This window comes from Lithobates pipiens, unplaced genomic scaffold (genome assembly GCF_037356315.1).
Source record: "Lithobates pipiens isolate NorthernLeopardFrog02 unplaced genomic scaffold, aLitPip1_a1.2 Scaffold_13, whole genome shotgun sequence".
Lineage (NCBI taxonomy): Eukaryota > Metazoa > Chordata > Amphibia > Anura > Ranidae > Lithobates > Lithobates pipiens.
The window spans coordinates 82,428,162-82,449,697 of record NW_027507718.1 but is presented as its reverse complement, the minus strand read 5'-3'; the positions used below and the strand labels follow the sequence as shown (position 1 = coordinate 82,449,697).

At 39.4% G+C, this 21,536-nt stretch overlaps 1 protein-coding gene across 2 annotated transcripts in view; it reads right to left on the bottom strand.

The window, feature by feature from the left end:
* LOC143974141 (prostaglandin reductase 1-like) overlaps positions 1 to 21,536 on the bottom strand; it is a 77,728-nt gene that overhangs the window by 35,520 nt on the left and 20,672 nt on the right. The window contains exons 1-3 of one of the 2 annotated variants that reach the window (XM_077475253.1): positions 12,620 to 12,776; positions 2,402 to 2,516; positions 126 to 171 (exon numbers count right to left, since the gene is read on the bottom strand). In XM_077475253.1, the coding sequence (XP_077331379.1) occupies positions 126 to 171; positions 2,402 to 2,507 (152 nt within the window). In that variant the 5' untranslated portion in view covers positions 2,508 to 2,516; positions 12,620 to 12,776. Of the gene's footprint in view, positions 1 to 125; positions 172 to 2,401; positions 2,517 to 12,619; positions 12,777 to 21,536 lie in introns of those variants that run through there. The other variant, XM_077475254.1, reaches the window with a different exon arrangement.

Sequence of the window (21,536 nt, the reverse complement as noted above, 5' to 3'; positions counted from 1 at the left end):
ATGGATTTAAGAACCCATCTGTGAAAGTGTCTGCCAACATCCAGTCTAAAGTAGTCAGGTTTTTTTTAATCATTTATTTCAATATTAAACTCACTACAAACTGCTGCTAAATTTTCTAAAATTACCTCATGTATGGATCAACACTCCAAAATTCTGATTGCAGTAGGAGCTCTGAAAGCACAAAAAAAGCACGTCAGGCAAACAAAATATGAGCCAAATGTTCAAATCATTAACCGCTTCAGCCCTGGAAGATTTTACCCCCTTTCTGAGCAGAGCACTTTTTGCGATTCGGCACTGCGTTGGTTTAACTGACAATTGCGCAGTCATGCGACGTTGCACCCAAACAAAATTGACGCCCTTTTTCACCCACAAATAGAGCTTTGTTTTGGTGGTATTTGATCACCTCTGTTGTTTTTATTTTTTACGCTATAAACAAAAAAAATAAGCATTAAAAAAAGCATAAAAAATGTATTTCATTTGTAAATAATGTTTCAATGGTAATTACTAAAAAAAAAAGTATTAATGTGTTCCCTAGTTTGTGTTCTAACTGAAGGCGGGATGGGACTGTGTAGGTGAGATGACAGATCGCTGTTCATACACAGTAGAGATATTCTTACCATAACTTTGGTATATCAAGATTGAAAAAGTTATTATGCTCCATAGAAGGGAGGAAAAAACAGTACCAAACCGAATTGTGTTGCTACAAGGAGGTGTATATCCTGTGGACTGGAGCTAAAGTGAATGGTAGAGGTGTCCTTATAAAGGAAAAAAAGTTATAAATATAGTAAGGTGTCAATATATTATAAAAAGTTATATAAGGCCCATATAGGGGATCCCCCTTCTTCCCTTCTCAATATTTACAAAATATTATATCCCTAATTGAACATGATATGCCAATGTCTATATCTTCTATTCCTGGGTATAAGGTAGCGTTGGAGGCTTTGGTGTTGTTCTCCACAGCCCTGGCAGTCTATCTATTACCAGCACTGCACTCTTACAGCTAATTATGATGAATTGCGAACTGCTTTTCCATATTAAATAAAGATTGAGTTACATTTCACAAATTTACATTTCTATTAAATTATTGATTAGACAATGCAAGCTTTTGATCCATCCTTCCCCCTCCCTTTCTTTCATGGTAGATATAATACCTCCTTACATTGTATGTTGACTTTATAAAAATTTATATTAAATGTGTCATGATGATACCACACCATTTCATGACATGATACCATTTAACTAACAAATGTCTTATGTATATCTGTTTTGTTTATAATTATAGTACTTTTTAGAGGATCTGAGGCCCTGATGAAGCAGGTCTTACCCTCAAAAACGCGTTGGCTAATCAATCGGATCCCAAGGCCAAGATGTGGCTGTTCAATCCGTGAATATGTTTTTAAAATTCATTTTTTAACTGATGTTTGTTATATTTTTTATATATCTTCATTTTCTGTGTCTAATTGACCCTAGAATGTACATATAAACTCCCATATTACTCACTGGTTTCTAAAAGGAATTTGAGAAAATTAGAAAATGCATGCAGATATTTGTAGATAGAGGTGTGCATTCACACAAACTGGCAAATGCACAGAAATTCAGAAGCAACAATGCTTCTGCCCATGAATTCTGATGAATGAAATAACGAATTGTTAGATTCTCCATCAGATCTCAAATCAGACAAATGTCCATGCATATATTTAATTGAATAAAACATTTGGATTTGCTGAGTGCACCAGTCTTCCGGAAAATAACACAAAATAAATAGGTCACTCCTATTGATGAATATAAATTGACCTAACCCCATACAGATCAAATGGCAGCACAGTGGTGTAGTGGTTAGCACTTTCACCTAGCAGCAATAGGGTTGCTGGTTCAAATCCCGACCACGACACTATCTGCCTGGAGTTTGCATGTTCTCCCTGTGCCTGCGTGGGTTTCCTCCGGGTACTCCGGTTTCCTCCCACACTCCAAAGACATGCTGGTAGGTTAATTAGACCCTGTCCAAAAAAATTGGCCATAATATGTGTATGTGTATGTCAATGTTGTAAGTGTGTCGGGACACAGGTTAAAGGACCACACAAATAGCTGCAGATGAACACCGGTGGCAAGAAAAAGCGCCCTGAGGCGATTCAGTTCGTATAGGTAGCGCTATACAAGTCATTCATTCATTCATTCAGATCAGTTTGTTGTTCTTCACTCCCTGTCTCAAACATTGTGTAGCAAATAGCAATACATGACTGTAGCAATATGAACATAGAAAGTTATATTAAAGTGTTTGTAAAGGCTTTTATTTCCCTGTATTTATTAAAGCACATCCATGTATAATTTAGGTATATCCTTACCATTTTGTGTCAACACATTTTCTTAAGACATATTTTTCAAAAGAATAATGATCTCTTACCTCCATCATTAAGTGGTGGCAACTCATTCTCAATTAGCTTGAAGTCTTCCAGTTTTGGAACACCTTCAAAATGTCTCACCATAGTCCATGATTTTGACACAACCATCTTTAATCACTGCAATAAAATAAATAACTATTACGGTATCCTGGTATTAATATATACCTGAACAATATGGCAAAGACTAAAGCTTACCACACTGGTAAAACAGGATTCCAGTCAGTCCACCACCATAAAGTGTCTCTCCAGTGTTACACTATTTGCACTGATTTGTATATATTTACACATATTGAGGCTTCAGTTATGTTTAAAATGTTTCGAACCAAAATATATGTCTATTAGACATCAACGGTTTTCATTCTTTATTATAGTGCAAAGAGTAACAAGGATGTACAAGATGCAAAAATCCATGGCAACCAACTGGTAACTCACTGTAGTAAACCTAAATTTTATTGGCTGGTATCGTTTAACCGCTTTATACTGCAGCAGGTCGGCACGAGTGATCATGGGCACGAGAGGCAGAACAGGGATGTGTGTGTGTAAACACACACACATCCCTGTTCTGTGAGGAGAGACAGATTGTGAGTTCCTAATAACTAGGAATCACGATCTGTCATTTCCTCTAGGTCAGTCCCCTCCCCCCACAGTTAGAAACACACAGAGAACACAGTTAACCCCTTGATCGCCTCCCTAGTATTAACCCCTTCCCTGCCAGTGACATTTTTACAGTAATCAGTGCATTTTTATAGCACTGATCGCTGTATAAATGCCAATGGTCCCAAATATGTGTCGAAAGTGTCTGATGTGTTAATGTTACAATCCTGTTACAAAAAAATATATATATGTAAAATATATAAAAATGATATAAATCTATTTTGTAGATGTTATAAATTTTGTGCAAACCAAACAATATACGCTTATTGTGATTTTTTATTACCAAAGATATGTAGCAGAATACAAATCAGCCTAAACTGAGAAAAAATTAGCTTTTTTAAAAAAAAAAATGGGGATATTTATTATAGCAAAAAATACAAAATATTGTGTTTATTTTTCAAAATGTTCACTCTTTTTTTTGTTTATAAAGCAAGGTAGTGCCCCAAAGGCCAGATAAACGCAAGCAAAAGGCCATATCCAGCCCCCGGGCCGCATTTTTGAAACCACTGTATTAAACTATAAACTGGCAATAGATTGTGAATAAAGGCAAACAGACAAACCTACACATCCCTTCCCAAAAGCCCAAAGCTACATGGGTGTCTGCAGGTAGGGGCAAGGGGGTCGCAAGTGCCCCCTCCCTGGAATCAGGGATCGGATCAGGAGTTCCCCACTCTGTCTTTATCCTAGCGTTGGTGGCTGGCCTTGCCTGCACCTGTACACAGTTTAGCAGGGCCGGTGACAGCTGGTACGAGTAGCGGGACAGCGAAGGCCTCAAGGGGTGGGCAGGATGACATCGCCCGGTCTACATAGTGTGAGCAAGTGGCCCAAGAGATGGAATCCACGGGACAGGAGAGCAGCAAGAAGCCAGGAACAGCGGGGACAATGTCCCCGGTGCCTCCCAGAGCCTGGAACCCCTGGACTCCTTAAACCTCCTCACTGCTCCCAGACCTGGAGGACAGACTGACAGGGGGTTCAGAGAACAAGGACAGGCAGGAAATGCAAGCAGCCAGGGACCGCTCCATGTCACATCATAGATCCGATGGAAGGAACAGAGCACCTCCTGTCCTCAGCCAGAATGAAAATGGGTCTTACCAAGTGCTGGCCACCATGGGCATCCTACTAGCATGCAAGGCACCGTATTGAGCATTACACACACCACTGGGACATAGGGGCACTTGAGGGACTACAGACAGGGCTAGGGTGTCCCTCTCTCTGAAATAAGGGAAGAAAATAGATTTGGCGCTATACCATTTCTAACTCAAACTAAATAAATAGATAAAGATAATTTACATACATTTTTCAGCGTGCTGGTAAGTAATAAAAATAGTAAAAATAGAAATAGAAATGAAAAATAAAAATAAAAATGTGTAGGTGCAGAACTCTACAATAATTGTTCCTATATATAGACTTGTCAATAAATATCAATAATCCATACAAAATATATAAACCATAAATAGTTATTCAAGCATGCTATTCCTTAAATTCCAATATTAAAGTGCAAGTGCCAGTGACAAAAACATGTGCCGTTATTTAAATGCACAAAAAACAAAATAAGTGTCCAATCATATTATATCTCCATATGCGCATATAAAAAATATCATGTGGTAAGAAGTCCGTGAAAAAATAAAAATAAAAATAAAAATGTGTATGTCAATAACACAGGTGAACAAAATAGTGGAACAAATATAATAAAAACTTGATTATAAAATTAATGAAAGAGATTGATATAAAAATTAGTAAAAAAAATTGTAAAAATAAAAATATGAATATGGGAATAAAAATAAAATTAATTAAAAATAAAAGTAAAAATAAAAATAAAAATAATGACAAAAATGACAGAAAAAGGTGAAAAAATCTTCTATATGTGGGGGAGGGGTGGAGGGGGTGACTTCAATTGCTGCTCCCAGTGCTCGGTGACCACTTATGAAATTTGCTCTCACCAGAGGTATGACCCCATCCGGGGTGGATCAGCCTTCACAGTATAAGCCACTGTGTCGCTCTCTGGCTTGCCTCTGCTGTGGTGCTGGGGAGTCCCTCGTTCCTCCGTGGGTGTAGTGTGCCTCGTTTATATATAACAAGGAAGAGGCATATCCATGGTGTAATACGTTTAAAATATGAATTTTATTTGAATAAGCTAAAAACTACTCACAAGCAATCAAATGTAATCACGTTTGTTTTGCTGTATGCTTTTAAATGTCCCGCTCGGCTTCCTCGCCGTCTAAGCTAAAGGTGTACGCTGTCTGGCCACGCCCTACGCGTTTCGTCATACAGACGTCATCCGGAGCGGCCATCTTCATACACCTTTTTGTTTATATAGGGTGTAATGTACCAATCGCGCATGCGCGGAACTTCGCCGCCATATTTATTAGGGGAATGCCCTCATTTAGCGTAAATACAACTAATACAGGGCTGCACAGGAGGTTTAGTATTGCGCCTGCGTTGAGCCAATTGATTTGTTGTCCGAACAAGGATTGGACATTACTCCTCTATATCTGGGACTACACCGTAAAACCACTATTGATTATGGAAACTAAATGCAAATGAATAAAAATATAAATGTAAATATGGAAATAAAATTAAAAATAAAAATAAAAATAAAATAAAAACAGGTAAGAGAACTTCGAAAGTAGAGGGGAATAACGGAAGAAAAAAAACAGAAGAAAAAACTGATTGGGTATATATGGGTTTTTTGGATATATAAAAATGTAGGGAATATCAAGATTAAACTATGGGGTACAAAGTAATATTATCTATTTATTCATTCTAATAGAAGTTCCTAGGACTTGCAGAATTAAAGATTATTACCAGAACTGGTGACGGAATAAATTAAAAATTATAAATTATAAATTATAGATGTGTGATTAAAAGTGCCAGCTATAATGTTTAATGTCACAGATTTAACAGGTTAAGGATATTATTATTGCATTTATACCAATATTATTTGAGGGAAAGGGAAGGTTTTCAGCAAGTTTTTATTTATAATGAACTCATTTGTAATATATTAACTTTTTTATAAAAATATTTTTATTTTTAGAAATATTAATTATTCAGAGGGGAATATATAGAAAATAGTTTGTGTCTGTCATTGATGGAAGGGGATGTCTTATATATTATTTGAAAACTATGAATGAATAACATTCGTCCTTAAAAGTATATATAAAAAAATAAAAAATGTGTGAATAAAATATGAAATGTAGAAAAAGGAACATAAAGGGAGTAATAATTGTCCTACTCCCATATTTCTACTTCTATAGATAAAATAAATAAGGGCCTTAGGAAAATATAAAATGTGTTAAAATTTATATATATAAAAAATTAGTTTATAAGAGTGTCTTTGACGTTTGCTTAATCTCAGAAGTATATTTACTTTTTCATCTATTTACCAATAAAAATATTGGTATCTGTTGAATGCATTACATTCGACCTAAATCTGTTATTTATATAAAAAACATTAAATGTTTTGGTTAAAAATTGGTTAAAAAGCAATTAAGGTCCAAGTCAATATTCATTCCGGCGGGGTGCAAAGTCTCCATATTGAAAATCCATCTGGTTTCATTCTGTGAAACTTTTATAGTCTTGTCTTCTCCTCTCCAATGTCCTTTGATTTTATCAATTGCGTAAAAAGTCATTTGCTTAGGGTCTTGGTTATGGAAATCTCTGAAATGCCGTGAGACACTATGTTTGTCATATCCTTTTTTGATATTTTTAATATGTTCCCTGATTCTCTCATGCAATTCACGTGTGGTTCTTCCCACGTATTGTTTATGACAGGGACATTCTATGACGTATGTCACGTGGGTACTCTTACAGGATATGAGTTCCTTAATGCAAAATTCTCTTCCATTGGTGGTTGTGGTAAATTTAGTAATTTTTCTATTAGTTTTCTTGCTTTGGCGGCAGGGAAGGCATTGGCCACATTTGAAAAATCCTTTTAGATGTTTAGCAATCTTAATGTCTCGTGGGAGGTCAATTGTATTTTTGACTAGTTTATTTCTTAGGTTGGGAGCTTTTTTATAAATAAAAGAGGGGTTGTTGGGCAGTATTTGTTTCAGTAGCTCATCTTTTTTTAAGATAGGCCAACGTTTTTTTATGATCCTTTCAATTTCCTTATGCTGCCTATTGAAGCCCGTGAAAAAGGCAGTTTCTATGTCTTTAATCTTTTTGATGGTTGTTCTATTTTCTAGCAGTTGTTTTCTGTCCATTTTTGTTACGCTTTCTTTAAGAACCCGTAAATAAGATTCTTTGTATCCTTTGTTTATGAACCTTCTGATAATGGCTTCCGCCTGTTTATCAAAGTCTTCTTTTTTGGTGCAATTCCTGTACAATCTCAGGAGTTGCCCTTTGGGTATATTGCCAATCCATCATAGATGGTGGCAGCTTGAGGTAGGTATGTATCCATTTCGATCGGTAGTTTTAAAAAAGGTTCTAGTGCCTAAAGACCCCTCTGATTTAAAAATCTGTAAGTCCAAATAATCTATGCTCTGGTCATCCCAACTTCCTGTAAAAGTGATTCCATAAATGTTCTGGTTGATCTCCTCTAGAAAGGACTGTAGTTCTGAGTGTGTGCCTCCCCAGATAATTAAAATATCATCTATGTACCTTTTGTACATCTTAAGATTTTTCCTAGGTACTCCATAGATCTGTTCTTCCTCCCAGTGATCCAGAAAAAGGTTTGCCACGCTGGGTGCATACTTTGCCCCCATGGCTACTCCTTTTGTTTGGACATAGTATTTGCCTTTATACCAGAAGTGGTTGTGGGACATTGCTAAATCCAATCCTTCTAATATATAATCAATTTGTTCTTGTTTCAGTTTAGACTTTTTGTGAAGGGCCCACTTAACCCCATTCAGTCCGTCTTTCTGTTTAATATTCGTGTATAAGGAATTTACGTCAATTGTTACTAATATGTCCTTTTCTTCTATATTAATATCTTGAAGTTCCTTCAGGAGCTGTCTACTATCTTTCAAATATGATTTACCTTCAGCTACTAATGGTTGTAGAAATCCATCAACGTAAGCACCCAGTCTTGAAAATAAAGAGTCTATCCCACTTACTATAGGTCTTCCTGGGGGATGTGTTTGGCTTTTATGGATCTTTGGGACGTAATATATCACTGGGGTTTTCGGTGCATTAGGTATTAAGTACCTCGCTTCCTTTTTATTAAGTATCTCTTTAGTTAGACCCTTATTGACATAATTTTTTCATTTTTTATTGTATTCTTCTTTTGGATTTTTCTTCAGTTGTTTATAAGTATCTGGTATATTGAGGAGATTAGCCATCTCTTCTTCGTAGTCCGCTTTATTTAATATAACCAGTCCTCCTCCCTTATCCGCCGGTCTGATGACTATATCTTTTTTCTTTTCTAATTGTTTGATGGTCTTCCATATTCCCTTTCTTTTTGAGGGTTTGATTGTCAGATCTCTTATGTCCCTCTCTCTGACCCCCATCATCCCTCTCTGTCACCCCCTCTCTCTCTCTGTCACCCCTCTGTCTTTTTCACCCCCCTCTGTGTCTCTCTGTCACCCCCTCTCTCTGTCACCTCCCTTTTCTCTGTCACCCCCCTGTCTTTGTCTGTCACCCCCCCCCCCCCCCACATGTATGCAGTCTCTTACAGTCTCTCCAGGCTGGACTGATCATCTGCAGGAAAAGACTTTGAGTTCAGCATGCTCAGAGAATATATACAGTTACCCAACAAGCCATTAGGGCCCAGCTCCTTGGGATTGGCTGGAACTGTATAAAATCCATGCAGCTATTTGCATTCCTTCACTCCTATCTTCCAGGGAGTTCTCCAACCTTCTGCATAGCAGAGGAAATAATCAACCCCAGCAGCAACTGAAACACTGAGCAGACGTAACTAATCAGACCCACATCTGCACTGAATACAGTGAGCCAGCTCATTTAACCTGACCCAGCAATTGCAGCCACACTGGTTACAGTGCGACATGCTAAATTTAATTATCAAAAACACAGCTCCAAAGAACATGGTGAGCCAGCACTAAATCAATTTATCTAATTCTAGTACCTTTCTAGGAGGGTGTTACATAATCACAAACGTTACAGAGTAACACAGGCAAAACGCATCACACCAGGAATCAACAGCTGGTACAACATCATATGTCGCTGGCCCCACACCCTCCTTCTATGTGACATTATTTACCTAATATGACCACATTGCCATATAGATCAATTACATCATCATGGTCATATCTTGATGTCACAAGCATCCTCATCCCTTGTGTACGTCAGCTGTGGGGTAAGGAATCTCTTGTTTGGAGCTCATTATTGGCTCAACAATCAGGGCTAACTTCCGAGTTCAGATAAACTTGGGTTCAGACCAAATGAAAGACCAAACCCAAGTTCATCGTGGCTGTAGTCTCACCACTTGTAAATATAGACAGCAAATAAAGGTAATTCCTAGCTATATGATACAGTCTGTCAACCCAGCAGTTTTTGTTTTTCTGAGTCTCCCCTATAACACAGTTATATTACCTGTTGATTACAGGAACATGCTTCTATATCTTTTGTATGAATCCTAATAACCACTATTGTTTTATGTGTATCCCGCCGTGCAACTGTCACTTTTGCTAGACAGCTTAATCTGCATGTGAATGTTAACAAAAAATGAAATAAAGGCATGTGAAATAATAAAAGGAATTTGCATACTAAATTCTCTCATTACAGGAATAACTCCATACTTTATTCCCTAGAATGAACTAAAGTTTAATTCAATCAAGAACACAACATTGTTATTGCCCATGTAATTTAGCACTAAAATGACTATAGTAAAAAGCATCAAATCCAGTTTGTTTTGGAAGTTAGAAAAAAAAGTATCTATTTACATTACATATGTAGTTATTTGTATAATGCAGAAAAACCAGACAAGAACATTTAGTAATCTGAAACTTGAAGGAAAATATAGGAAGAAACTCCAGTGACCTTACAAAAGCAGGAAAGACTAGTCAACAGTGACAGATGTTAGCTGGTTATGTTCTGGTAATCACTCTACTTGTTGCCAGTTAAAGCTGGCCATATATTATACAATTTTCTTATTCAATTTCCTTTAGATTTACCTTCAACTATATAAAGCAAGGGCCTGCCCGATTGCATACAAATTGAAAGTGCTTAGGTTTGACCTCATATCATATGGCTTTGGTAAATCCAAAGGAAAATTGTACAAGAAAATTGTATAATGTATTCACAAGAAAGGACATTTAAGGAGTTGCGAGATCATGATGACTTCAAATTGCATCATAAAACACATCACCTTTATTTTACAAAATGAAAAAACAAATTTAAAATACATATCCCAAACTGTGTATAGAATTATCAACATACAGATATTGTCCATACTGACAATCTTTAAACCATTCGCTAGAAGCAACTATTTTGCTTCCAAAAATGTGGAGCTGATCACAAGTGGAATTGTAGTAGCTGCTTGACAGATTTCTCCTAATCTGCTTCATCAGAAAAGGTGTATAATATCACGTATCTGTGCGCTTGTCTCTCCAAGCATACTGCGTTGCCTCAGCCAGTGTTTTAGACAATAATTTGCATAATTGTGTAGTCCTTACTTGTATAGATGTCAGAGGTTTTCACTCGCTCTAATTTCAACTCTCCAGACAGCAGACATAGATAGCATGTAGGGTCAGGATTCAAATCCACATATATTGAATCACATATGGCATCCAATTCATAAATTCCCCCATGGTTATAGATATTTCACAAATTAAAGAGGTATCCTAAAAGCATAAACTCTGTAGGCATCCAGCACAGGGATCACACAGCCTCCCCTGGTGTTTACAAACAGGGGCTGATTGACTAAAGTGTGTACATTTTTACTTATCCCATAACGCTAAAAGTAAATCCCAGTTCACTTTAACCACATGCTGACCGCCACATGCCAATTTACATCGGCAGAATGGCATGGGCAGGCAAAAGGACCTACCCGTACGTCCCTTTGAAACTCCAGCCTAGCTTGCACACGTGCCCCCCGAACACTGTGGGTGCGTGCCAGCGGATTTGCAAACTCAATGTTCACCGGCGGCCTGCGATTGAGGTGAGGAGAGGCAGGATGGGGAGATGCCTATGTAAACAAGGCATTTCCCTGTTCTGCCTAGCAACATGAGAGGGATCTACTGTCCCCTATCATCGGGAGCAGTGATCTTTGTCATGTTGTAGTGAGCCCATCCCCCCACAGTTAGAACATGCTGAGTTGTTTAAGCCTTTCCCTGCCAGTGACATTTATATAGTAATCGGTGACTATTTTTAGCTCTGATCATTGTATAATTGTCAATGGTCCCAAAATAGTGTCAAAAGTATCCGATCTGTCCGCTGCAATGTTGCAGTGATGATAAAATTCACAGATTGCCGCCATTACTAGTAAAAAAAAATTATAATAAAAATGCCATAAATCCATCCCCTATTTTGTAGATGCTATAACTTTTGCGCAAACCAATCAGTATACATACATACATTTTTATATATTTTTTGGAGATATCTATTATAGCAAAAAGTAAAAAAAAAAATGTTTTTTTTTCAAAATTGTCGCACTTTTTTGTTTATAGCGCAAAAAATAAAAACCGCAGAGGTGATCGAATACCACCAAAAGAAAGCTCCATTCGTGGGGAAAAAAGGACTTCAATTTTGTTTGGGTACAATGTCAAGCGACAGTGCAATTTTCAGTTAAAACAACGCAGTACAGAATTGCAAAAAATGCTCTGGTCGGGAAGGGGGCTGAAGTGGTTAAGTACACATATCTACCAATGTGTTTTTTTTTTTTTTCTTGTACATTATTAAATAATGAAAGTGAAAATTCACATAATCTTTTGAGGAAATATTCTCCTTAAGTAAATCTGCCTAACAGTATTCTTGGAGCAGTTTAAATATGAAAGCGTTTTCTATTCTCATATACCATAAGGTCAACCAGTGATACCAAGAAAAACAGATGCAGTGTAGTTTTTGTCTGATAAGTTGGGACAAGTTCCCTGTTGCTATACTTTTTAGATATTACAGTAAATGTAGCACCATACAAGTATTGGAAATACATTTATTAAATTAAAAAATGACTCAGGTACTTGCACAAATGTGATTATCAAATACATATTTTTGCTGGAATTTACATAAGCTTAAACCCCAGTTGCTCTTGGGCACCTCAGCCTGTTTTTTCCCTATGTTTTAATTGCTTATTTGATTGTTTATCAGTTGTGTAAATGGACTTAGCACTGTAAAGTTGCTGGTAAAAGGAGACAAAACTCAATGGTACCTCCTGCACCTCCGACGACGGATCATGTTACTCCATGGCTGCGCAAATGCATATTATTTGCTTATTATAAAAGTTTTCCTTCAATAGCTAATGTGCAATTATGTAAATGCTGTTAGAAAATGTGCACAAAAAAACAAAATGGAAACATTTTTTGTTTTTGCAAATAAGCCAAAATTGTACATTTCCATATTGATATATGCATGTAAGATGTTAATCAAGATTTTGCCTGCAATAATGCTCAATCAGCAATTCTTTATCATGTTAAAGTTTGGATTTATATTGTACAATGTAGGACAATATTTACCTTAATGGGAGATTTCTTTTTGCTAGGTAGATATATTCCTGTGCTCTTCAGCATGAGACTTTGCTTCAGCGTGTTCACACCCTACACTAATACTCACCTGTCACTCAACTGTCTACCCTCCCCCTCCTTTACATATCTGTCTTCTCTTAGGAGCTAAACAAAGATGTAAATATGTGGGATAGAGGTAAAGAAAGGTGAGGTCAAAAAAATTGACTCAGCCTTTGTGTGAAAAACCAAAGCAGAGTTGGAAAAAACTTGAATGCAATTTATAGTTCTGTAATTACAAATGGACAAAGGTGTTTTTGCTGGGCCAAAAAAAATTAAACATGGCTTCTATAATTGATTATTTAATAAAGGTACTAATTTAATATATATATGTAGCTTATAAGATGAATGTCCCTCCCTATGTTTAAAGGAAGGTTATAAACTGGAATTGTGGGTAATAGCTTTGGAAATGGACATTGTACTTATTACTCAGATATCCATGGTAGCGTTGATTAGAATTCTGCAAAGAACATTCATGATTATGAACTGTAGGCAGGAGCTACAGAAACTATAACTGCTTCCTAGCAAGAGCTTTAACTCTTGTTGAGAATGGTCTTGAATCAATTGAAACTTAAGAAATTATTTTCTATCATTTAGGAAAGCATTTAGAAATGGGAAATGTACATATGCAGTTCCCTGAAAAATGTGCTTTTTATCTCAAATTCCTTCTTGGGTCTAAACACTCTTGTTCCGGAACCTGCTAGCTGTACATCTGCAGTGGAAGATAATTTATGTATTTGCTGCCTCTGACTAGTTTCATGAGATTTGGGGATGTCACTATTGTGACACTCACTGTTCTCCCTGCTAAAAAGAAGGTTGTAATAAACAATAAATGTAGCGCTATAAAAGTGTGGTGAACATACGTGTCAAGTATTGAAAAGAAAATCAATAAAGTCCTAATAGTAAATATATGCAAAAAGTCATTAAAGTCCACTCAGGATGTGAAATGTGGTGTATCACACGAGGTGAAAACAACAAAGAGATCTTGAGGACGTCTCAAAGCAGTGAGTTCTAGGTGAAGAAGAACAGGATGGGTACTCTTATCAAAACCATGAGGTCATACGGGCATCAAGGAATGGACAGATCCCCACGGGTCTAACGGCCGTAAAAATTACTGTAGGTCTTCCAATCAGAGGAGGAATGATCTGTATCCTCCACAGGGTTCCAACGTCTCCAAACTGTGACACATGAGCTGCATTATGGTGGCAGTGGATCTGGATTCTCAGGGGACTGCAGCTGTTTTTCTTTTTTGTTCCTCATGCGATCCTCTACATGGGCTTGCCCTTGCTCATCATTCTGGCTTGTGGTTGGAGTTGAATCTCTTCTGTCCATCCTACTGGAACTTTGGAGATGTTGGAACCCTGTGGAGGATACAGATCAACACCTTAGCATCCTCCTTCCAGTTACTGCACTTCGAACTAGCCAGTTCCGAGGCTTGGAAACGGATGGATCCGCACCCCAGGCCATGAGGGCCTCTGGGGGCTGGTCAGGAGGACCAGGACCACGGAGTCAGCAACAACTTATGGACCGGAACCCAGAATCATGTGACCTCAGCACCTTAAGTACCCCCTCCTGGAATACCCAGTGAGACAACATGCCCATTGATTGGCTCAGAGAGAGAGATTGGTACCCAATGCGTCCAACCAGACTGTGTTCTAATGCCTCTCACGGGTGCAAACCCCACCTATGACCAGGCAGAACCTCAATAAAGCCCAGCCAAACTGATGCCAAAGCATAATTTAGAACAATTAACCCCAAAACTCAACTACAGTTTTGGGAAAAAACGACATTTTCAGACATAGCACGTACTCATCAGGAGTACCGGTTCTACACACTCCCTCCGGTCATTTAGACGATGTCCTCATCATCTCGATAAAAAAAAGTCTTAACACTACAAAAAATGTTTTAAGTACCTGAGCTTTTTGAAGTGTTGGGATAGGGAAAGGAAAAGGAATAACAACATGTTTAAGATTTGTCACATAAAACAGTTCACATCAATAGGCTTGTACACATACCAACCAATCCTATCTATCTACACCACCCCTTCTCTGGCAGCTTGACAGATGATCTAGGTGCATCCTGAAAAGAAACACAACAGCAATACAAACACATATTAGATTGTTTGTTATAAAGCAGAATTCTATCCCAGACTCAATAGAATTCTCTCTTCTAAGTCTAAAACCCTTTTTTTTTTCTATAAAACATAAGAACCACTGTGTTTTGCGCCGACCCATGCCACCTAGTGGCCAGAGCCGCTGTAACTGCAAGTCCTTCCCTGAAAGTAAGTACTGTGACCCATGTGGTAATCTTGACACGCAGCTCTCTAGCAACTGACCTGCCTAAATACCCACAGTCCTTACACTTTCAAGAACAGTGCAACAAAAAGGTAGAGAAACACTTCTTGCAATCAAAGACTCAGTTCAAAGAGCGGTTCACCAGTAAAATCGGGGATCTGGCAAAACAAAGTCTCTTCCATTTTCATCCACAGTATGAATAAATTAATGAATGAAATACTTGTATAGCGCACAATGCGAACTGAATCGCCTCTAGGCGCTGTGACGAGCTTTGATCATCTGCTAAAAGAGGAAGGTCTTGAGTTTTTTCCTAAAAGCCAGGTGATTTTCTTCCAGGCGGATGTTGATTGGTAGAGCATTCCATAGCCGAGGCCCTTGGACAGCGAATCTCCGATCACCCTTGGATTTATACCGGGCTTTGGGCACGAGGAGGAGGTTTTTGTTGGCTGATCGAAGACTGCGGTTTGGTGTGTAATGATTTATTTTCTCCATTAGGTATTGCGGAGCTTCTCTATGCACGCATTTGTGGTTGAGGCAAAGGGTCTTGAACGTGATTCGATTTTTTACGGTTAGCCAATGTAAGCTCCTCAGTGAAGGAGAGATGGATTCCCAGGGTTTTTTTCCTGTTATCAGCCTTGCCGCCGTGTTTTGGATCAGTTGTAATCGCGCAAGTTGATATTGTGGTAATCCTATGTAAAGCGAGTTTGCGTAGTCCAGTCGTGAATTAATGATTGTTCCAACTACCACTGCTTTGTCATTCTTTGGGATAAAAGGGATGAGTCTGCGAAGCATGCGCAGCAGATGGTGAGATCGACTGACTACAGATCCTATTTGCGCATCCATTGACATTTGTGCGTCTAAAATAACCCCGAGACTCTTCGCTTTGGTCTTTGGGGAGATAGTCTGCCCAAAGACGGTTGGTGGAGACCAGGAGGTTTTGGTTGCGGGCTTATGATTTGGGTGTAAGATAAGAAGCTCTGTCTTTGATTCGTTCAGCTGGAGGGAGTTGGTGGTCATCCAGTCCTCTATTGATTTGAGGCAGTTTTCAAGTTGTTGTTGGTGATCTTTTTTTCCATTGATCCGGAAATAAAGTTGCGTGTCGTCAGCGTAAGAGTGGAAGCAGAGATCTGAGCATCTGATGATTTGAAGGAGTGGGCGAATGTAAATGTTGAAGAGAACGGGTGACAAAGGAGAGCCTTAAGGGACTCCGCAGGTGACTGCCCGAGTTTTGCACAGTAGTGATGAAGTACACAGCACTGTCTTTATCTGGCCTGCAAACAACAACCTTGTCCGCGTAGATGTGCCGACTAGGGATGAACCGAACACCCCCTGGTTCGGTTCACACCAGAACCTTCGAACGGACCGAAAATTTGCTTGAACTTTAGAACCCTATTAAAGTCTATGCGACTCGATTTTAAAGGCTAATATGCAAGATATTGTCCTAAAAAGGGTTTGGGGACCCAGCTCCTGCCCCAGGCGACATGGATTGACTGATTTTAATGATGATTAAAGTGAAAAAAAAAAGGTGAAATATTCCTTTAAATATCGTGCCTGGAGGGTGTCTATAGTATGCCTGTGAAGTGGCACGTGTTTCCCATATTTAGAACACTACCTGTACAAAATGAAATTGAACGAAAAAAAAGTAATTTAAAACTGCTTGCGGTTTTAATGTAATGTCTAGTTCCGGCAACATGGATGAAAATCATTGAGAAAATGGCATGGGTAGCCCCCCCGCGCCCATTACCAGCCCCTTTGGGTCTTGTACGGATATTAAGGGGAACCCCGTACCCATATTAAAAAAAGAAAGGCGTGGGGTCCCCAGGCCCTATATACTTAGAACAGCAGTATACAGGCAGGGACTGTGTAGGTTTGTTGTGTTAAGTAGAATCTGTTTGTAATTTTGAACTGATACATTTTTAAAGTGTAGCTCCAGTCAAAAAAATTTTTTTTTTCTTTTTTTTAACCCCACTAACCTTTTTATGGTCCATCCCTCCCCCCACCTCCCCCAGAATCTCCCTTGTAATAAAGTGCTGAGCATCACAATGATACACCATATCTATTTACTAATAGTGTAGTATATATTCTTATTCCTAACTTATTTCTCTCTCATTTACCACTTCCGGTCCCCCTCTCCGCTCCCCCCTATTATTCCCTGATTGTATCCACCTAGTCTTTGGGCATGGTCTCCCCCCTAGTATCTCCTTTAAGGAGGACATCCCATTTTATCTAACCAGGGCTTCCAGATTTTTAAGAACTTTATCCAGGTTCCACCGTCTAATAAATGTCACCTTTTCCCTCTATACTGTAGCGTCCATCACTTTATTCCATTCTTCTAAAGTCGGAGGTCTCAAAGATTATCTTTTGTGCTTGTAATAGGCCTCTGATTGCTGCGGTTTTACTATTTACTGACACACTGTTGTCCTCTATCTTCCCCAACAAACATATAGTACCGTTCAGGCCAGTTTGAGCCCAAAGGTACGATTAATGTCCTCAAGTATCTCTTTCCGATACCTAAATAATTTTGGACATCTCCACATCATGTGGATCATCTGTTCCTTGACACCTTGGGCATTTGTCATCAGGTCTATATCCGTACCGAAAAAGTTTCTTTGGGGTATAGTAAGCTCTGTGTAGCAAGAATAGTTGCAACATTTTCTGTGAGGGAGAAACTGACACCTGGGAACTCAGATTTAATATCCTTTTCCACTGTTCTTCTGTTATTATTTCTCCCAGGTCCTCTTCCCATCCCTTTTTAATTTTGCCCAATCTTCCCCCATTGATAAATTTGCTACATATCTGTTCGTATATCTCTGATATTAAACCCTTGGAAGATCCTGTCATGGCGATTTTTTCTGTAAGAGGTACTTCACACCATTCCACCCCTTGTGTTTTAAAATGGGTGCTGAGGGCGTGTCTAATTCGAAGATATCAGTAGAATGATTGGCTTGGGATACTATACATCCCCTCAGTTCTTCAAATTAAACAGACTACTCTCTTCATATAGTTGCATGAGTTTTCCAATACCGCAAGCCTCCCACTCATTTATTTTACCCATGGGAATCAAATCTGGAAAATATTTGTTGTCCCAGATTGGAGTATATTCTGTTAACCCCATATAGCCCATTACTACCCTAACCGCCTGCCACACTTTTGTTACTAATTTTAATGTGGGGGGACTGGGGGGTAGGGAATCTGCTTCCAGAGCTTCCAGCAAGCTACTGTGCCGGGCTCCTTGCAACATCATTCGAACATTTTTATTGCTCTCCCCTTGTATGTTACATCCCCTAAGATGCTGCAGCTGGGCAGCCAAAAAATAGCTGTGCGGATGTGGCACTGCTGCTCCTCCCTCTCTTATTGGTAGCTGCAATATCTGTAAACTAATACAAGCCTGCCACTTCTTCCAGATTAGTTCCCGGAACAGTGTTTCAATTTTCTTGAACCATCCCATTCCGATCCAAACTGGGGATTTTAAAAAGGTTGATTCTTCCAGCAACTGTCAGGGGGAGATGGCTCCAAATGTCGCATTTCCGCTTGAATTTAAGCAAAAGGGGGCGAGATTATCCTCAATATACTGATAATGGTTCCTTGTTAACCATACTCCTAGATAACTCATCCTATCTACCACCCTTAATTGCCCCACTGAGGATGGGAGGGCATTCATTGGGTCTACAGGCATCAAAGCCGATTTTTCACAGTTAATTACCAGGCCTGATATTTTCCAAAAATCCTCCACAATGTTCATAGCCACCGCCAAGGATGAGTCTATATCTCTGAGGAAGAACACAATGTCATCTGCATATAATGCAATCCTTTCTTCCCCCATCTCTCTTTTAAATCCCTGTATCCCCCTTGCTGTTCTTATCACAATTGCTAATGGCTCTATTGCTAAAGCAAACAACAGAGGTGACAGGGGGCATCCCTGCATTGTTAATCCTAATCTTAGCGCTTGGTGTGTTATAAAATGCTTTTACCCAACGTATAAAGGTGGGTCCAAACCCGAACACCTCCAGAGCCCACCACAAATAGTCCCACTCCAGGCTATTGAAAGCTTTGGCAGCATCCAGAGAGACGGCAACACATGAGCCCCCATTCAGCGTCGGAATCTGAAGATTCAAGTATACCTGCCTTATATTGATGTTAGTGGCTCTATTGGTAATAAACCCAAATTGATCTGGGTGTATAAGCTTTTGTATATATTTGTTCACCAGGGCAGCAAGTACTTTCACCAGTATTTTTGCATCTGCATGTAATAAAGATATTGGCCTATAGGACGAGGTATCCATTTGATCTTTCCCCTCTTTTGGAATAACCATTATTGTGGCTTCTGCCATTGAGGAGGGCATCCTCCCTCCCGCGACCACTTTCCCTAACATCTTCAGTAACTCTGGAAGCATCACCTCACCATACTGCTTATAAATTTCTATAGGAAGACCGTCTGGGCCGGGGAACTTCTGGTTAGCCATCTGAGCCACTACGCTTTGCAGTTCCTCGATGGTTATGGGGCTTCTAGCATGTTTTTTTTCCTGTTCTAAGAGAGCTGGTACCTGCATCCCCCTAAAAAAATTATCCATTTCTCTTGCCACTCCCCCACCCTGGATTTGTATAAATTTGCGTAGTATTGTCTGAATGCATCCAGTATTTCAGGGGTCCGGGAAGTAATTTCTCCCCCCGGCATCCTAATTACTGCAGTTACTGATGGGGAGTTATTGGTTTTCACCAACCGGGCCAAAAAAACTGCCTGCACACTCCCCCTTAGCAAAAGCGCATTGCACACTCCCCCTCAGCAAAAGCGCATTGGGTCTGAAAAAGACGCTTGTTTTCTGCCTTTCTGGTAATGATGTTATGATATTTTTGTTGACTTTTAAGCCACCTCTCTTTTTTTTCTGGGGTTGGGTCTACCACATATTGATTTTCCAACTCCACCACTTCCCTCCCAGTTACCTCCTCCCATTCCTTGGACCTCCTTTGGATCTTTGCTACTTGTTGTATTATTAACCCACGGAAAAAAGCCTTCAGGGTATCCCACACTATCCCTGCACTTGCGTAGCCCTTATTCAATGTTACAAATTCCTTTAATTTTAATGTTAATTCTGTTGTTTCCCTCATTAACTCCAACCAAAATGGGCTTATGCTCCATGCTCCTGGGAAGTTCTGACCTTCCAACTGAATAATTATTAATGGTGAATGGTCAGACACTCTCCTGGTAGCACATATTATGCTTTTAACCAGCTTCACCATGTCCCCATTTCCAAAGGCCATGTCTATTCTTGACAATGTTGCATATGAGCTAGAATAACATGAATATTGCTGCCTCGCTGGGTTCTGGGTTCTCCAGACATCACACAATCCCAGCTCTTCCATAAATTGGGCTAACCGTCTGTCAGAAACTTTATCAGATTGTTTCCCCGGGGGAAATCGATCTTTACTCTTATCCATAACTTCATTGAAATCCCCCACCACTATAACCGGTATATCCTCTTTGAGAAATTCTGCCAATTTATATAGAACCTCCATTTTAAAAGTAGGTGGAACATAAAGATTGGCCACAATATATGGTTTGTTTGCTATCTGACAGTACAGGAACACATACCATCTCTCTGTATCTATCTTGCTTTCCCTGCAGGAGAAGCGCACCCCGGTTCTAACGATTATACTTACACCCCTAGAATACGAGGTATGCACTGAATGATATTGAAAACAAAATTTCCCACCATACAGGCCTGCTGTCGTATCTCTTGTTAGGTGCGTCTCCTGCAAGCAGACCAAATCAATCCGACCCCTCTCAAGTGTGAAGAGAACTGCTGTCCTTTTAACCTTTTAATCCCAAGGCCCCTAACATTCCAGGAAGCTACATTAATGCCGCGTACACACGTAGCCAACTATCCGATGGACTTAGCCCTTGTACACACGGTCGGAGATTCCGACAACCAAATCCGTCGGATTTTGTCCGACGGATTTTGCCTGAAACTGTTGTATACACACGGTCGGACGAAGTTGTCGGAAAATCCGATCATTCAGAACGTGATGACGTTATTTCGTTACAACGGGACTACGTTCAGGCTAGTAGCCAATAGCTTTGGTCTAGGAATTTGATCTGAGCATTCGTGGCACTTTGTCCGATCGGAATTCTCTACACATGATTGGAGTATGTCCGATCTGAGCATTTTGTCGGAAAATATTTCCGGCAAGTTGGAAAATTTGGTCCGACGGAAACAGTCCGATGCAGACCACACACAGTCAGAATATCCGACAAAACGCTCCGATCGGACACATTCCGTCTGAATCGCCGATCGTGTGTACAAGGGCTAATGCCGCGTACACACGACCGGACTTTTCAACATCAAAAGTCTGACGGAATGATTCCGGCAGACCAATCGATCGTGTGTGGGCTGCAGCAGACTTTTGATTTGCAAAAGTCTGACAAACTTTAGAAATGGAACATGTTTCAAATTTTTCCGCCAGAACTCCGCCGGACCCAGTTCCTACCGAAAAATCCGCTCGTGTGTATGCTAGTCCGACGGACAAAAACCGACGCTAGGGCAGCTATTGGCTACTGGCTATGAACTTCCTTATTCTAG